The 15059-nt window shown below is 39.5% G+C and overlaps 1 protein-coding gene across 7 annotated transcripts in view; it reads left to right on the top strand.

Moving 5' to 3' along the window:
• Positions 1 to 15059, top strand: part of EYA1 (EYA transcriptional coactivator and phosphatase 1) — a 274443-nt gene that overhangs the window by 202100 nt on the left and 57284 nt on the right. For all 7 annotated transcript variants that reach the window (XM_031441478.2, XM_031441477.2, XM_031441475.2 and 4 more), the window contains 2 exons: positions 11368 to 11507; positions 12832 to 12915. In XM_031441478.2, coding sequence (XP_031297338.1) covers positions 11368 to 11507; positions 12832 to 12915 — 224 coding nt within the window. The remainder of the gene's footprint in view (positions 1 to 11367; positions 11508 to 12831; positions 12916 to 15059) is intronic.

Raw genomic sequence — 15059 nt, 5'->3', positions numbered from 1 at the left:
ACAGTGTAAAGTTATCAAAGTTTCTTTGTCTTCTCTTAGCCTTTTTTAAAATAATTTTTTGAAGTATAGTTGATTGACAATTTTAGTTTCAGATGTATAGCAAAATGATTCAGCTATACAAATACATGCATATATATACACACATGTATTTTCAGATTCTTTTCCATTATCGCTTTTTACAAGAAATTGAATACGGTTCCCTGTGCTGCACAGTAGGTCCTTGTTATTTATCTCTTTTATATATAGTAGTGTGTGTCTGTTTATCTCAAAGTCCTAATTTATTCCTTCCCCATTTTCCCCTTTGATAACCATAGTTTGTTTGCTATGTCTGTGGGTCTCTTTCTGAAGTCTTCTCTTATCCTTTGAGATAACAGTCCCTGAGAATCTTACATAACGTAATGTATTTTATTCAAGGTCTTGATGAGGTTGCTTGTTGCCAAGGTAGATAGCTCCCACTTTCTTTTTTTCTTTTTTTTAACATTTTTTTATTGATTTATAATCATTTTACAATGTTGTGTCAAATTCCAGTGTTCAGCAGAATTTTTCAGTCATACATGGACATATACACACTCATTGTCACATCTTTTTCTCTGTGAGCTACCATAACACTTTGTGTATATTTCCCTGTGCTATACAGTATAATCTTGTTTATCTATTCTACAATTTTGAAATCCCAGTCTCTCTCTTCCCACCCTCCGCCCCCCTGGCAACCACAAGTCTGTATTCTCTGTCTATGAGTCTATTTCTGTCCTGTATTTATGCTTTGTTTTTGTTTGTTTGTTTGTTTTTGTTTTTTAGATTCCACATATGAGCAATTTCATATGGTATTTTTCTTTCTCTTTCTGGCCTACTTCACTTAGAATGACATTCTCCAGGAGCACCCATGTTCCACTTTAAAAGTCTCCCAGTATAAGGCTGTGTTCACCCTCCATGACATGCCACTGTGGAGGCTTGTTGGCCCATTACCTTGTGGGTCTGTGTGGCTCCCGAGTAGCTTTCTGAGGAGCATCACAGGCCTTCCCTGAAGGCTGTGGCCTTCTGCCTGGGAATCTTCCCTGGGTAGGTCTCTGAATTTCCGTAAGAGAATGTCATTTCCCTTCTCAGCACAGCTAACTTGGTGACAAAGCTTATGAGTCTCTCTCAACACAGCAGCCAAGAACCGCTCCACTCCACGTAGCTCAAAGTATAACCTCCTGCCTCGTCGCTGTCTAAGGCTCAGGTAGCAGCTTGCTTCTGTCAGCTGCCAGAGGGTAAAGAATGGCCTCGTTCTTCCAGATAGCTTCAGTTTTACCCTCAAAATAAGCAAAATGCCCAACATCAGTGCTCTGTGCTCAGAAGCACAGTCCATTGTGAGGAATCCGCTGTAATCGGCCTCAGGAGTAGGAGTCTTGTAAAACATGCTGTTTTATTTACCACGAGGGTGGGTTCCTGGGGTCACACAACACCCTCCCAGTGAGCAGTCCTGTAAGGCATTTCTGTCCCGTCTCTGTACGGGGCACACTTACGTTTCTGTAGACAGATGGGTTTGTCCGACCTCATGTACCGTGTGAGCCATTGACTGTCCTGCCTCTGCCTGTGTTGACTGCTGACCTCTGGGCAGGTGCTGACCACTGTCCCCACCCGACTTTATTTTATTCACATTCCCCACCTCAGTTTTTCTTCTGAGGTGCTCATTCATTGTTTTAAAGGGTTGCTATACAGTTATTGTGTATATATTTGGTGGGTATCTTAAACCTTTTTGGGGGAAAGGTAGGATATAAATTACTCAGAAAATAAACTTAAGAATTACAGTGTTTTATTCACTAAGATTAAGGGCCAAGGAAAAGATTCACCATGACCACTCCATGCTCAGGAAGTACCTGTTTCGCAAATTACATCACAACCATCTTTTTTCTTTTTTTGTGGAGGTGCTAGGGTTGAACCCAGGACCTTGTGCATGCTGAGCATGTGCTCTGCCACCAGGCCATACCCACCCTCCACAACCATCTCTTACATGACACCATTTTGGTTAATATGTGTACCGAAACCTCTTCAAGATTCACATAATTATAGCCCCCCAAGAGCTCACACGTCTCCACCTTTCCTTCACTTTGCGGAGTCTCACATCTGCCCTGTCTAATTAATAGGCTTGTATTCATTTCAGTTTGGCTAATTTATATAAAAAAGCATGTTGCCAGTTGTAACATGCTCCCCAAATGTAAGAATTCATTTTCTCTGCCACTGACATAATTTTCTTTTTCTTTTTTTTTATTTTTAACACTTTTTATTGATTTATAATCATTTTACAATGTGTCAAATTCCAGTGTAGAGCACAATTTTTCAGTTATATGTGAACATATATATATTCATTGTCACATTTTTTTCTCTGTGAGCTACCATAAGATCTTGTATATATTTCCCTGTGCTATACAGTATAATCTTTTTAATCTATTCTACAATTTGGAAATACCAGACATCATTTTCAACGTCTGTGGTTTCTTTCTTTTCCGTCCCTGACGACATTTTAAATGTTCTAAGCATGCTAAGAACTTTCTCTCTGTGGAGCCTCTTTCCTTTCCAGTCTTCCACTTAGCGTTCTCCCTGAGGTGTCCGTTTCAGTACATTTGTTCATCTAATTACCTCCCTTGACTCAGCTTTGATATTGAGAGTGGTTATAGAGGAAGCACATTGCTTTTGAGATGTATTCCTTGGACTTGCCACTAAATTCTATTACGCTGTTCTCTGATTGAAGGAAAGGCAGAGAGCATAGTTTTTTCTACTGCCACCTGTAAATGCGGCTTTGGTCATGCTCTTAAACATTCCCTTAGCTAATCATTGAGCATCTCTTAATTACAAGGTACTCTTAGGTTTGATAGGGATACTGAGAGCAAGAGGGTTATTCTCTGTCCCTAAGGAACATTCTCTGTGAACAGCCAAGCCTAATAAAGGTTGGATTTTAAAAATGGCATGCTAAGAGAAGCAGCAGTATGTTCTAGAAGAATGCAGGGACTAGAGATTTCTTTTCCAAATTGTTTGGAGAAAGAAACTAATGAAGGAGGTAGAATTTATCCTCAGCATCAAAAGATGTGAATGAGTGAGGGACGGAGAGGATAGCGATAGGATATTCATTCAAGACTGGAGATGAAGACCCTTTCACAGGGACTCAGTGATGGTATCATCTCCATCAGAACAAACTTCAACTGTATTTAAATTTCACTGAAGGATGAAAGCATTTTTAAGCTGGAAGATCACTTTATGATCATCTTTACCAGTGAGATGCCTGAGCCCAGAGAGATGACTTGAACAATTCACTTCACATGACAACACTAACATGTTATATGAAATACTTCAGCGTGCATTATCTTATATAATCTTCACAATGGTAGCGTCCTCATTTTATTGTTAAAGAAGCTAAAGTCCAGATAATGTGCAGATAATTATTTAAATGGTAAGTTAGCAGAGCCATTCAGATCATACTGTCTGGCTTCATTGGTTATGCTGTCCACTACAATGAAATTTGAACTGCTCATCTTTTCATGTTCTGTCCTGTCAATTAGAGAGGATGTAGAGATGGACCCAAATGTGCAGGATCCAGTCCCCTCCCACCACAGGTGGATTATTTTCCAAACATTGAATGAGAAGTTCACATTTTTGGAGTCAGTGCAGGTTCTGTAATCCATGCAGCTAAGCCTTGGTCCTGGGTATCTCGCCTCCTCCAGCCCCAAACCTCCAGGAGCAGGTGATGGCCAAACCTCCCCATCCAGGAGCCCTTCAGAGGCTGTACCACCCAACTTTGTCCTCATCCCTGCAAAGTAAGACTTAGAGAAGTGATGCTGTCTCCCAGAAAAGTCGAGTCAGGTCCAGTCAGGTGTGTGAGGCAGGAGAAGGCTGGTAGAATGAGGGAAATCATCTCAAAACCTAGAGGAAGCCCTGCAATCTACCCTCTGATTTTCAACCCAGATACGGCCTCACTTTTCTTTTACTGTGAAGGGTAAGGTGTCCTCCTCGTTCTGTGCTGTGATATCCTTTCCTCTGTAAATCAGAATTAACCTCTGCTTTCTTTCTTTTGATATTCCTGATTTGGGCTTGATATACCACCTTTCAAGATGACTTTTGCATACACTTAAGTTGATTTTGAGAGTCTCAAAGTTCAGGGAGCCTCAGTGTTGACTACCGTCTGGTGGCATCTTCCTACGCACCCGTATAACTGCCCCCAGTCCTTTAAGGCTTGAGTCTCTGACATGACAATACCTGCTTTTAGGGAAGTAATACTAAACCCCTTTCTTTTCATCTTGGTCCTCCAAGTAGCACACAGAATATATTTGACCCTTGAACAACATGGACCTGAACTGTGCAGGCCCACTTATACACAGATATTTTTCGACAGTAAACACTATGTGCAGTCTTGAGATTGGTTGCATCTCTGTGGATGTGGAGGAACTGTGGATACAGAGGGCTGGCTGTAAATTATGGGCAGATTAACGCCCAGGTTGCTCAAGGGTCAACTGTATAATTGCTGATTACCATGTCTCATGTTCACTAAATTCAGATAATCTTTATACAGGATTTCCCCAAAAGCTCTGCACTTCATTTTGTAATCTGTGTTGTTTTAGCATAGGTTCAGAGTCTAGCCAGAGATGGGGGCTCCCCTGGCCTCGACTCCATGTCGTTACACATGTAGCAAGAGTCTCCTCTCTGCAGGGAGTGGGGTTACTTAATTCCATTTCAGGGCAGTAATATTTCACCTCGATTAGACTGAGAACTGAGTAAGGAGGGACTCCATCCTCCCAAAGCACAGAGAAAGGGTCCTGCAGGAACCCTGAGCTCTGCCTCCCTTCCAAGTACCCCTGGCATATGTGGTCCCAAGGAGTGTAAAGTTAGATCAGAAACTCCCTGCAACCTTAGAATAAATGTGAACATTGACCCCTAAATCTGCAAGGACCCCTCCAGTGATGCAGCAGGATTACATCAAAGTCAAAGATTTCTGTGAAGGAAGACAGAATTGGAGGAAATATAAGCATAATCTGAGGAGCTCAGGCTTGGGTAAGTATCTGCAAATATGAAAGAAGCATTAAAACTTTTATATATATATATCAGTAAAGGAATATAAAAATTTGGCAAAGGATTTGGACAGTTCATAGAGGGAAATACAATTTTCAGGCACACGCATACAAGCATCTCCAATATCTCCCAGTTAAAACCATGCACTTCTGTTCTATGCTTAATGAGGTAGTAACGACATCTTTAAAACAGCGACAACCAGTGCATGTAAGGCTGTGGCAAAATGGATACATTGGAAATTGATAACAATCCTTTTGAACACTATTTGGTAATGTATGTAAGAAACCAGGTAACACTTTGAGGGAGGCATGAGAAATAAAGCCAGATAGATGCTCTGGGCAGTAAATCCCGCTGGTGTCTGAGGGTTGGAGTTGGCCAAGGCATTTTAGTTTGAAGATAACAAAGAGGGAGAGATGAAGCTATCAGCTAGTGAGATTTGGTAAATATTGTCCACCTAAAGCTGAGTCATCTAGGCCGTGTCCTCAATTTGACAAATCAGGAGACTGAGGACTAAAAACTATGGAGGTAACTTCCCCAAGGCTCAAGTAGGAGTTGTGAGCTCAGGGGAACTAGATAGAATCTTCTGAGTCGCAGCTCTGTTTTCCTTTTTAATATTGAAGGATTTATGGAACTCTTTAGTAGTATTTACAAATGCAGAATTTCAATGATCTTATGTAGATTTTAATGTTTTATGATTGGATATGTAGACATTAACTTTTAAATAAGCTTTAAAAAGAATTACAACGATTTCCCATTTGTAAATATTTTGACTTGCTAGTAGAAGTAATCAGATAATCTTTACAGATTCAATAGAGTAAAAGCTAAACTTGAGAAACACTCATTCTTTTGATCCTTGATTTTTCTTTAATGTCCGCTTTGCTCTCTGGACCCTTACTGCACTCTCAGAATGCAAAACGAACACAACCAGGGCTGTCCTCTGGGAGCAGGAGCGATGGACATTTGCTTAAAATAATTCAAACAACTTGTTATCCACTGTGAACATAAACAGTTGCAAAAATTATATAATCCTGTCAGAGAGATAAGTGTAAATACAAAATAGGAACCATAATTCAGATGGAGAATTCACAGAGGAGATGCTAGAGCTTGATTATAGGGAGTAATAGAAATTTCACAGGTCAAGGGAAGACAGGTAAGTATGGAGAAAAGCCATTCTAAGCAAAGGGCATGTGCAAAGTCAGGGAACAGTGTGGCACTTTCAGAGAGCTGAGATAATTAGGGGTGTCTGAAGTGCAGACTGAAGGGGGGAGAGCAGTTAGAGACCAGGTGTCAGAGAGGGACTCAGTGGGACTTTTCTTCTACTAGTGCCATGCTTGGTTCTAAGTAACTTTGCAAGGTATTGTTATTTCATTTATTCCCACTTTACAGATAGTGACACTGAGTCATAGAAAAGGAAAATAACTTGAACAAAGTCATACGACTAGTAAGTAGTAGGGTCATGATGTGAAATATGGCCATTGAGTCCACAGCTCAGAGTCCTAATATCTAGACTCTCCTTCCTGTTCCACACTGGAGTTTGGAGCATTGATGGGTTTTCAAGCTCATTGTCATGGTGGTGCAGACAGTAGCTGAAAGGCTACAGGTAGCAAGCTAGGAAGCAGCCTGTGGCAAGAATCAAGACAAAGGATGATGAAAACCTAAACTTGGAGCAAAAGTATTTAGGAGGGAAAAGCTGCAGAACTTGGTTTTGATTTGATGGAGCCAATAAGGAATTTCTGGCTTGGAAATTGGGTGGATGTTAGTACCATTAATCAGACTTACAGAGGAGGAGGATTCAGTTTGGGCGACATGAGTTGTGGTGTTCATGGATTATTCAGGAGGTCTGGCAAATAGTAGGATAGTCAGATCAAGAGATGAGAAGGTAAAGCTTTAGAATCATCAAATTGGAAGTTATTGAAATCTTCTTACAGACTCTACCAACCACTTAGAGCCTATAGTGAGATAGAGGACCATCGAGGGAACCCTAGGTCACTGTATTTCTCAAAATATAGTCCACCCACGGGCTGCCTGTCCACCAGTTGTTCATTACTAGTCCATGAGAACAGAAGGGATTGCTTCCTCATGTAACTATCACTAAGCACACCATTTACTCGAGCTTTTTTGTTTGTTTGTTTCCAATCTTAGCAAGACTTTTTGATGAAGGAAGCATCACATTGCATTGATTAACAGCTTGATGCCAACTCCTTATTTTGTCCCAGATCAGCACTTTTAGTATCACTGATAGAGAGGACACCAACATGGAAGCTTTGGGCAGAGGGAAAAGTACCCAAAGAGAGGGAGAAGGAACAGGGTGAGTGGTAGGGTGAGAGGCAGAAGGAAGGGAAGTTGGGTTATTCTCATGGACACGTGGTTTGAAGGAGTGAGTGTCAGGACAGTCACAGAGAGGTCAGGTGAGATTGCAGACTAAAAAATAATGATTTGGATTTGGCTACTTTAGGGTCATCAGTACATTTTAGGCGTTTTACCCCCTGCTTACTCTTCTGCCTTCTGCTGTCTCATTTTTTTCCCACCAATCTACCTAAATACTTCTCAAACCTATACTTTCGCCGTGTGTGCCAAAGACCTCTTTGACTCTAAATCTAAAATACTCTTGGATTCAGTCTTTATTTTACCTTCTCTCTCGGCTGATCTGAAGTTACTGACCCCTCTCTCCTTGCTGTCATATTCTTTCTTCTGCAACGCACCTACCTTGGTCTTCCTTCATACCCCGCCTGTCCTCCGCCCGTCCCTTTTGCCCACACTGCGTGTTTTTAATTGCACCCATTTCTTTCAGTACATTATACGTGGTGTCAATTTCCAAACCTAAACCCAGTCCGCATTTGTCTCCTGAGCTTTAGAGCAGTCTAACAGCCTAGGGGACATCATTACTCGAATGCCACAGACTCTTCGATTTCAGTATATCCAAAGCTGTACCTAAATTCTCACTTGCATTCTTCCCTCCCTACAGTTCCTCCTCCTTCCCAAGCCCCATACTTGTACTACAGTCTGCCCAGTTGCCCAGCCACTGGCATGAGCATCATCCTTCTTCCTTATCCCATTAGTTTATTGATTTCACCTCCAAATGATACTTCAACTCTGTAACTCTCCCTTATCCCTGCTACCTGCATTGGGCCACCAACATCCCTGACCTGGATGACTGAGTTATCCTCCCAACTGGTCTCCTCTTCTCAGCCTTCACTTGTCTCCAGTACCCTCACCACACAGGAGCCAAGTCATCTACCTAGAGTGTAAGTGTGGTTACATCACTCCTTTGTTGAATTCTTTCCTGACACTCCAGCCTCATCTCTGCACTCTACCTCTATAGATTCGGGTCAGATGGATTATTTTTCAGTTTTTCAAAATGCTCTCTTTTTCCGCACCTTCACACATGCTCATGCGACTACTTGGAGTATGTTTATATACTCTTTTTACTGGTGAGTTTGGCTTTCCTCATGAGGAAGCCTCCATGACCTTGCAAATCTGAGTTAGATGGACTTCCTCTGAGGTCTCCTAGCATTCTACCTTTCCCATTTTTTAACCCTTTCCATGTTGTTTTGTAATTTCTCATTTCTGTTCATGAATTAATGCCTTCCTCTGAATTTTAAGCCCCAAGAGGGCAGGGATCATATCAGTTTGGTACATCATTAGACTTCAAGCTCCTAGGACAGTGCCTAGAATAGTGTAAACAATTTGGTCAGTGTTTGTTAAATGAAACGAATGTTCTTCTGAGTACTTTCACACCCATTATCTCAGTGGGGGTAAAGAACAGTTTGGAGAGGATTTTAATGAAACTTGAGATGTTGGTGGATTAGATTAAATTATTTGTTGGGTTGTTTTTCACGAGTAGGAGGAAGGAGAAGTAGGAGTCAGAAAAGCTGGTTAGGAGAAAAGAAGCATTTAATTCCACCCCATAGAACAAAGAGAAAGAGTTGTTTTTTTTTTTTTTAACTAGCTTGCATTATTTAAATTTCATCTTCCTTCTGATAAGTTGAGGCCTGTAAAGTGTGCATGTGTATGCATGTGTGTGTGTGTGTGTGTGTTTTAATATTTCAAAGTGTCAAATTGTCCATCTTTTAGGGCTTTTTTCTTCACCTGGAAAACTAGGTAACATGATATAAAAATCTTGTATGCTTTGATCATTGAATTTGTTTTGTTTGGGGGGAGATTTGCAGAAGAGAGTAATTGATTTAATTACAGCTTTTCTATTTTCAAACAAAATTGAGATGGTATATATTTTTAGAGATTTAATTGAGTTTTTTAAAAAGGGAAAAAGAAGTGAACACCAAGAAATAAGGGAATAAGCAATCAATAGGAGGACATCTAGGCTAAGAAAACCTAGGTAAGACAAACTGCTTTGAGGACAAAATTATCTCTAAACTATCTGAAAGTCAAGGTGTAAAACATAATGTGATAAGACACATTGCTTGATGTCTTTAGCTGTTTCTCAAATACGAACTTCCAAAAGCTGAAGAGCTCACAAGTCAAAATAGACCTTTCAGAAAAGCACCTGAAATACAGGTCAAATTAGATGCCAACTGTGCCAGTTGCAAAGCATATGCTCCATTTTGAAATGATTAAGAAGATGGGTGTGTGTTCTAGGTCAGGTGGTTCCACATGGAGATGTAGACTGCAGAATATTTAAAGAAAAAAGAGGCCGAGACTTTTTCTTCAAAACACAGCTTGAAATCTAATGAACTCCTTAAAAAAATATATTTACTTGGAGCTCTGAGTTCTTTATAGAACACAGAAGGGAGAAGCTTGGTTTGGAACATCTTGAGAAGATGCCATTATCAACCTCTACAGGAAAACAGTCTAATGTAGGCTTAGAGAACGCTTAACTTTGACCAGCCAGCAGTGCATTCTAACGGTTCTATGAGATGAGTTAGCGCAACAGTGTATCCCAAATAACTACATAAACTGACCATCGAGTGGAGTTGTTTTGAAATTTCTGGCTGTAATTAACCAATAGGCTTGTAAATCATCATGGTGGTTTCTGGGTATGAGGAGCATATATCCAGCTTCTGTGAAGAAGTTTGCTGTCTTATTTGCTATGCCAGAGGGCATGCAGGAGTCTTGTCTGAAAATGGTAGAATCAATTAGGTTTCAAGGTTAAACAGGACGTATAGGACTTCATATGATTTCAAAACAAAATTTACTCTGTCAGACTCCATTCTTATCTACCCTGACTCACAAGGCTTTGGAGAAGCACTTAAACTTGGAGGTAAAACTATGACCCACCATGTGACACATGGAAGACCTTGTTGGTAGAATCAAGGCTGACAGTATGTTAGTAAAGGCTGCCAGGTCTTCAGCTGTTGTCCATAGTTTTCTGTTTGGTACAGTGTAACATCAGCGTCCCCATGAGAATCATCACTCTTGATGTTAGACTGAGAGATTCTAACCCACATCTAGTTAAGTGATCTAGCAAAGAGGTCTGGGGGCAGAGGCAGCACATCTGGAGGTTGGGGAGGTGGAGATTGTCTGATGGGTGAACTGGATGAACTAAGGGAAAAAAAATACCTAAGGGGTAAGAGTAGATGATTTTTTTGTTTATTCTGGAAACAGGATAAGAGTTTCCCCAACTCTACAACCACTGCCCAGCTCTTCCTCTGAGCTGGTTGTGGGTTGTTTTTTTATTTTGTGGTTTCTATACAATTATTTCTGTGGTTTCTCTGAGTTTCCCAGATGAGTAATTTTAAGGTGCTGCCTGGTTTAGGATGTTTGGTTCAGAGTCTGAGGCACAGGAAGAGCCTGTGATGAATGCTGTACAGAGTACAGAGTTGCTCATACATACATCAGCTCTCCTCATCTTGCCGCTCCCTCATTCCCACATAAAATAAGGGAGAAAATGGAGAATTTTAAATTAAAAAAAAAAATCTGTCTGATTCAGTTTTCCCTGGCCCAGAGGTTTTTCTCTATTTCTTTCCATGAACCAGAAGCCTTTTTGTAGGTGGGGGAGCGGCTGGTAAGGCAATCGTGTGAACCTCTTGGTATGGCTGGGTACTATCTGTAGGATGAGAGAGAAGCAGTGTGGACGTGGGGATTGGGGAGCCTTGTCTCATCACACAAAACCACCAAGAAAATCTATGCATCTTAGTACAACCTGGTGACTCCCACCTTACAATACATTTTAATTATTTCTAATCACGCACTAAGTCTCAAATCATATATCTCTTGAATTATTTACCAATGCAAGTAAAAGATAAAGTAGAGTTGGAGCAGAATGGAATGTGCTTGACCCTTCAGACTTCCCTGTGAATTAAAACAAGGTTAATTTTGACACAGTGGTGATAGAACCAAGAGATGAAATTTCTTTCTGTATTTCCACAGAGTACAGTACGATCCACAGCCCATCAACACCCATTAAAGACTCAGACTCTGATCGATTGCGACGAGGTTCAGATGGGAAGTCACGTGGGCGGGGCCGAAGAAACAATAACCCTTCGCCTCCCCCGGACTCTGATCTGGAGGTATGTCATTGCCAGCCCCCGAGTAAGTAGCCAGGAGTCTTGTGGTTCTACACCTGCCGTGATCAGGGTGTCCAAATGCCTTTGTTACTGCTTCCCCCCACTCCCCCCTCCCGTATTAACTATAAGTAAACTGGGTTTTTTTCCATATTAAAGATAAAGCAGTTATCCATTTCTGTTTTCTCTTCCATTGTAGCTATGTGGTAAAGCATTTGTTTTCTTTTTCTCTTTAATGAAACATAATCAGTCGTAGTTCTGCTTTGACCAAATTCTCTTGTACTGCTCTGTGTTGTTGCCACTTAAAATTAAGGATTGTACAAAAAACGCTTAATAAAATCCACTTAGAAATTAAAGACACACATACATATATATATCGAGAAAGGAAAAAATCTAGAATATTCTAAACAGAGATGATTATCACCTTATGTTTTGGTGGAGTTCAAAAGCAGGAGGGATTACATAAAACTTTAAAGGGTGGTAGATTTCATAGCCTTGAATCCACTGCAGTTAAGTTTCTTTTTACTGCCAAAGTGAAATCTGATGATGGAAAACATGATTATTTTGGCTGAAAAGATGAACAATGTCCAGCAAAACTTGTGGATATGAATATGTACTGGTGTGAGTGGGATTGAGAAGGAGAAAAGCAGGCTTGGGACTCCTTTTGTGGTATCTCAGAGACCTTTTCAATTTCAAATACCCCGAGAGTGTGTCAAGAGCCTGTGGGATGTGTCTGCTTAAGTTGTTAACTATCTGAAATCTGAACAAAATCAGGCAGGAATAATATACCATCCATTTGATAACATCCCCATAGGTAACATAAGGTGAATAGATGATGTAAGATTTTAGTTTCTATGGGTGACTTATTTATTTATTTAAATACTTGGCTTGATAAGAATAAAACATCAGATTAGTTATTTTAACACTTCTTCATGAGCTGAGATCAAAGACAAGGAAACGATAAGTTGAATGACTTTTAATGGATTGCCCCTCTCTGTCTCAGAAGTTATAAACAGACTCGTTTTAGCTCATTTTCCATTTCTTCAGAACTTAGACTGAGAAGCTATATGGAAGTAGGAAGAATGTATTTCTTTCCTGTATTTATATCAGGGTTGCCAACATGTGTATCCTCTTGTACCTCATCTGAGATTCCATCTGAGAAAAGCTGGGAGATACTCTTTAGAACAGGTGTGTTTAAAAAAAAAGAATAGTAAATTCAGGTTTTTTCATTTGCCTCCCGTTTCAAGACTAGCTTTTCATGTTGAAGTTAACTGATTATCAGGTTTTTCAGCCGAGGGAAAGACACACTGATTTGGTTCTTCCTTTGTAGAGGGTGTTCATCTGGGACCTGGACGAGACAATCATTGTTTTCCATTCATTGCTTACTGGGTCCTATGCCAACAGATATGGGAGGGTGAGTACCAAGAGGCATCCATTTTTAATTTCTTTAGAGTAAATATGCCTAGAATTGAATCTTTTTTTGTCCAAAGGGGAATGTGGTTTAACTTTGAATGTAACTTGATTTATTGAGATAGTCAAGTATATATGTGAGGCAAAAAAAATGTAAATGAACAGAAGAAGTTTCTTTCTTTTGGGTTCTTAAAAATGAGATAATCTTTATGTAATTACATTCATTCTTTCAGACCTCAATGAGTAAAGGTGATTGAATGCTATTCTAGGATGGAATATTAAAATATATAGATGACATAGAAAGGTCTTTTGTGTTATATTTTTTAATTTGCCACATTCTTTTATTCTCTTTATTCCTGAGGTATTCCATGAAGCAAATATTTCACTTGATACTGTCTTCAGTGATTGGCAGTGTTACCATTTTATTTTTAAAGCACCTGTTATGAATGTCTTTATTAGTCCCTTTGCTGTGGAGCTAAATTTACATGATGCTTAATAAAATTGGGCCTCTGAATGACAAAGGACCAATACATCCAATTTTGAGTTGTGACAATACTTATCTTGATGGTGCAGGTAAACAATAATATTATAGATCATCTTCCATGAATAGAACTTCAGTTTCACTGTTCTTTCTGTATTAGATTTCCCAAAACTTTGGAAATTCTTTTTGATTGTTTGCTGGCCTCATAAACCTTTTCCGCACAAAAAAAATCATGTTGTTTAAAGTGCCTTTAGTTATTTCTGAAATTACCCTGTGAATATGGTATTTCTCAGTTTTTGTAATCTTTAAAGAAATAATATTACAAGTCATAGATCCTTGAAGTTATTGATTTTGAGCATTAGAAACTGAGTTCTTGTGTTTTGGTGACTCCAGATGTTTATCACAATTACGTGTTAAAATTGACACTCATGAAATGTGCATGCTCTCACTACAGGTTTTATCCAGGTATTTATTCTTTCAACAGATATTTATTTCAATAATTACATATCGAGCACCTGATTTGTAGGTATCTGGAAGTGAGAGTAGAGGAATTATAAGCTGAGCTTCACAGTACTGCCTTCATTCTCATAACCCTAAAGAAATACCTAATCCAAAAAACTGGAAAAACGCACATTTGTGAGAACGAGAATATTCCACCATTTGAATTTCGATGAGAAATAAGATATCTGTAAAATTCAACATGCCCCATCTGATTGTCAAACAAATTTTCTATGAGAGGAAGACAGTTAACAAAAACACAGATTATAAAAAAAAATAAAGCCATAGACTCAATCATTCAGAATAGGTCTCTGCTTTGAAGCTAGCACATAGAAGGAGTCAATAAATATTAGCTGCTTTATTTCTTCTATCATTCCTTGTCTCAGAATTAGGAATATCCTGATTTCAAAACTATTCCTTTAAAAGCCTGAAATGTCAGTGTGGTTAGTAGGAAGCCTCTTGAAGATCATCTTAGCTGAACCATTTTAATGTTCCTCCAACTAACTCCTAAGGTCAAGAATGGGCTCCTGGAACTTGCACACAAGTGTTGAAAGGAGCTTACACTTAGGAAACTAACATTTGAAAACCATTTAGAAAGTCTCAAGTCTTTAAAAGCTTTGTCACTAGAGGCCAAATTGACGTAAAGAGAGTTGTCTCCATCCATGCACTGTTAGCCATTGAAAGGGGCCAGCTTAGAGCAAAGTGGTGAACATCCCATGACCCACTGACCTCACATCAATCTCTAGCTGTAAATGATTGGTTTACACATGGGATTCGCACCTAACCTAGAAACCACTGGCAGCTTAGAGTTTTCATTTGGATTCTTGACAATACCTAAACAAATATCATAAATTTTATTTTTACAAGTGTCAACCATTAGTATTTTGAGACTTCAACCAATAGTATTTTGTTTGTTTAGTTTTCTCCTCCTAGGGCATGTGATAAAAAGTTTTATGTAATTTTCTCAAGCCAAATATATGTATTTTTTTAAGTATGGATGATTTGAGATGTTTAAATGTAAGCTTACCATTTGTTTATAAGTTGAAGGGGCCTGGGGAGAGAGTGGCCACAGAAAACCTGATTGAGAGAAGGTCTTCCTGTGCGTGACTTTCTTTTTCTCCAGTTTAAATTCTGTTTTCTGCACTCATTGCTTGGGTGATTTTATTCTT

Source organism: Camelus dromedarius, chromosome 30 (genome assembly GCF_036321535.1).
Source record: "Camelus dromedarius isolate mCamDro1 chromosome 30, mCamDro1.pat, whole genome shotgun sequence".
In the NCBI taxonomy this organism is placed as follows: domain Eukaryota; kingdom Metazoa; phylum Chordata; class Mammalia; order Artiodactyla; family Camelidae; genus Camelus; species Camelus dromedarius.
Note: the sequence above shows the minus strand (reverse complement) of the source record. Positions and strands in the feature narration are given on the sequence as shown.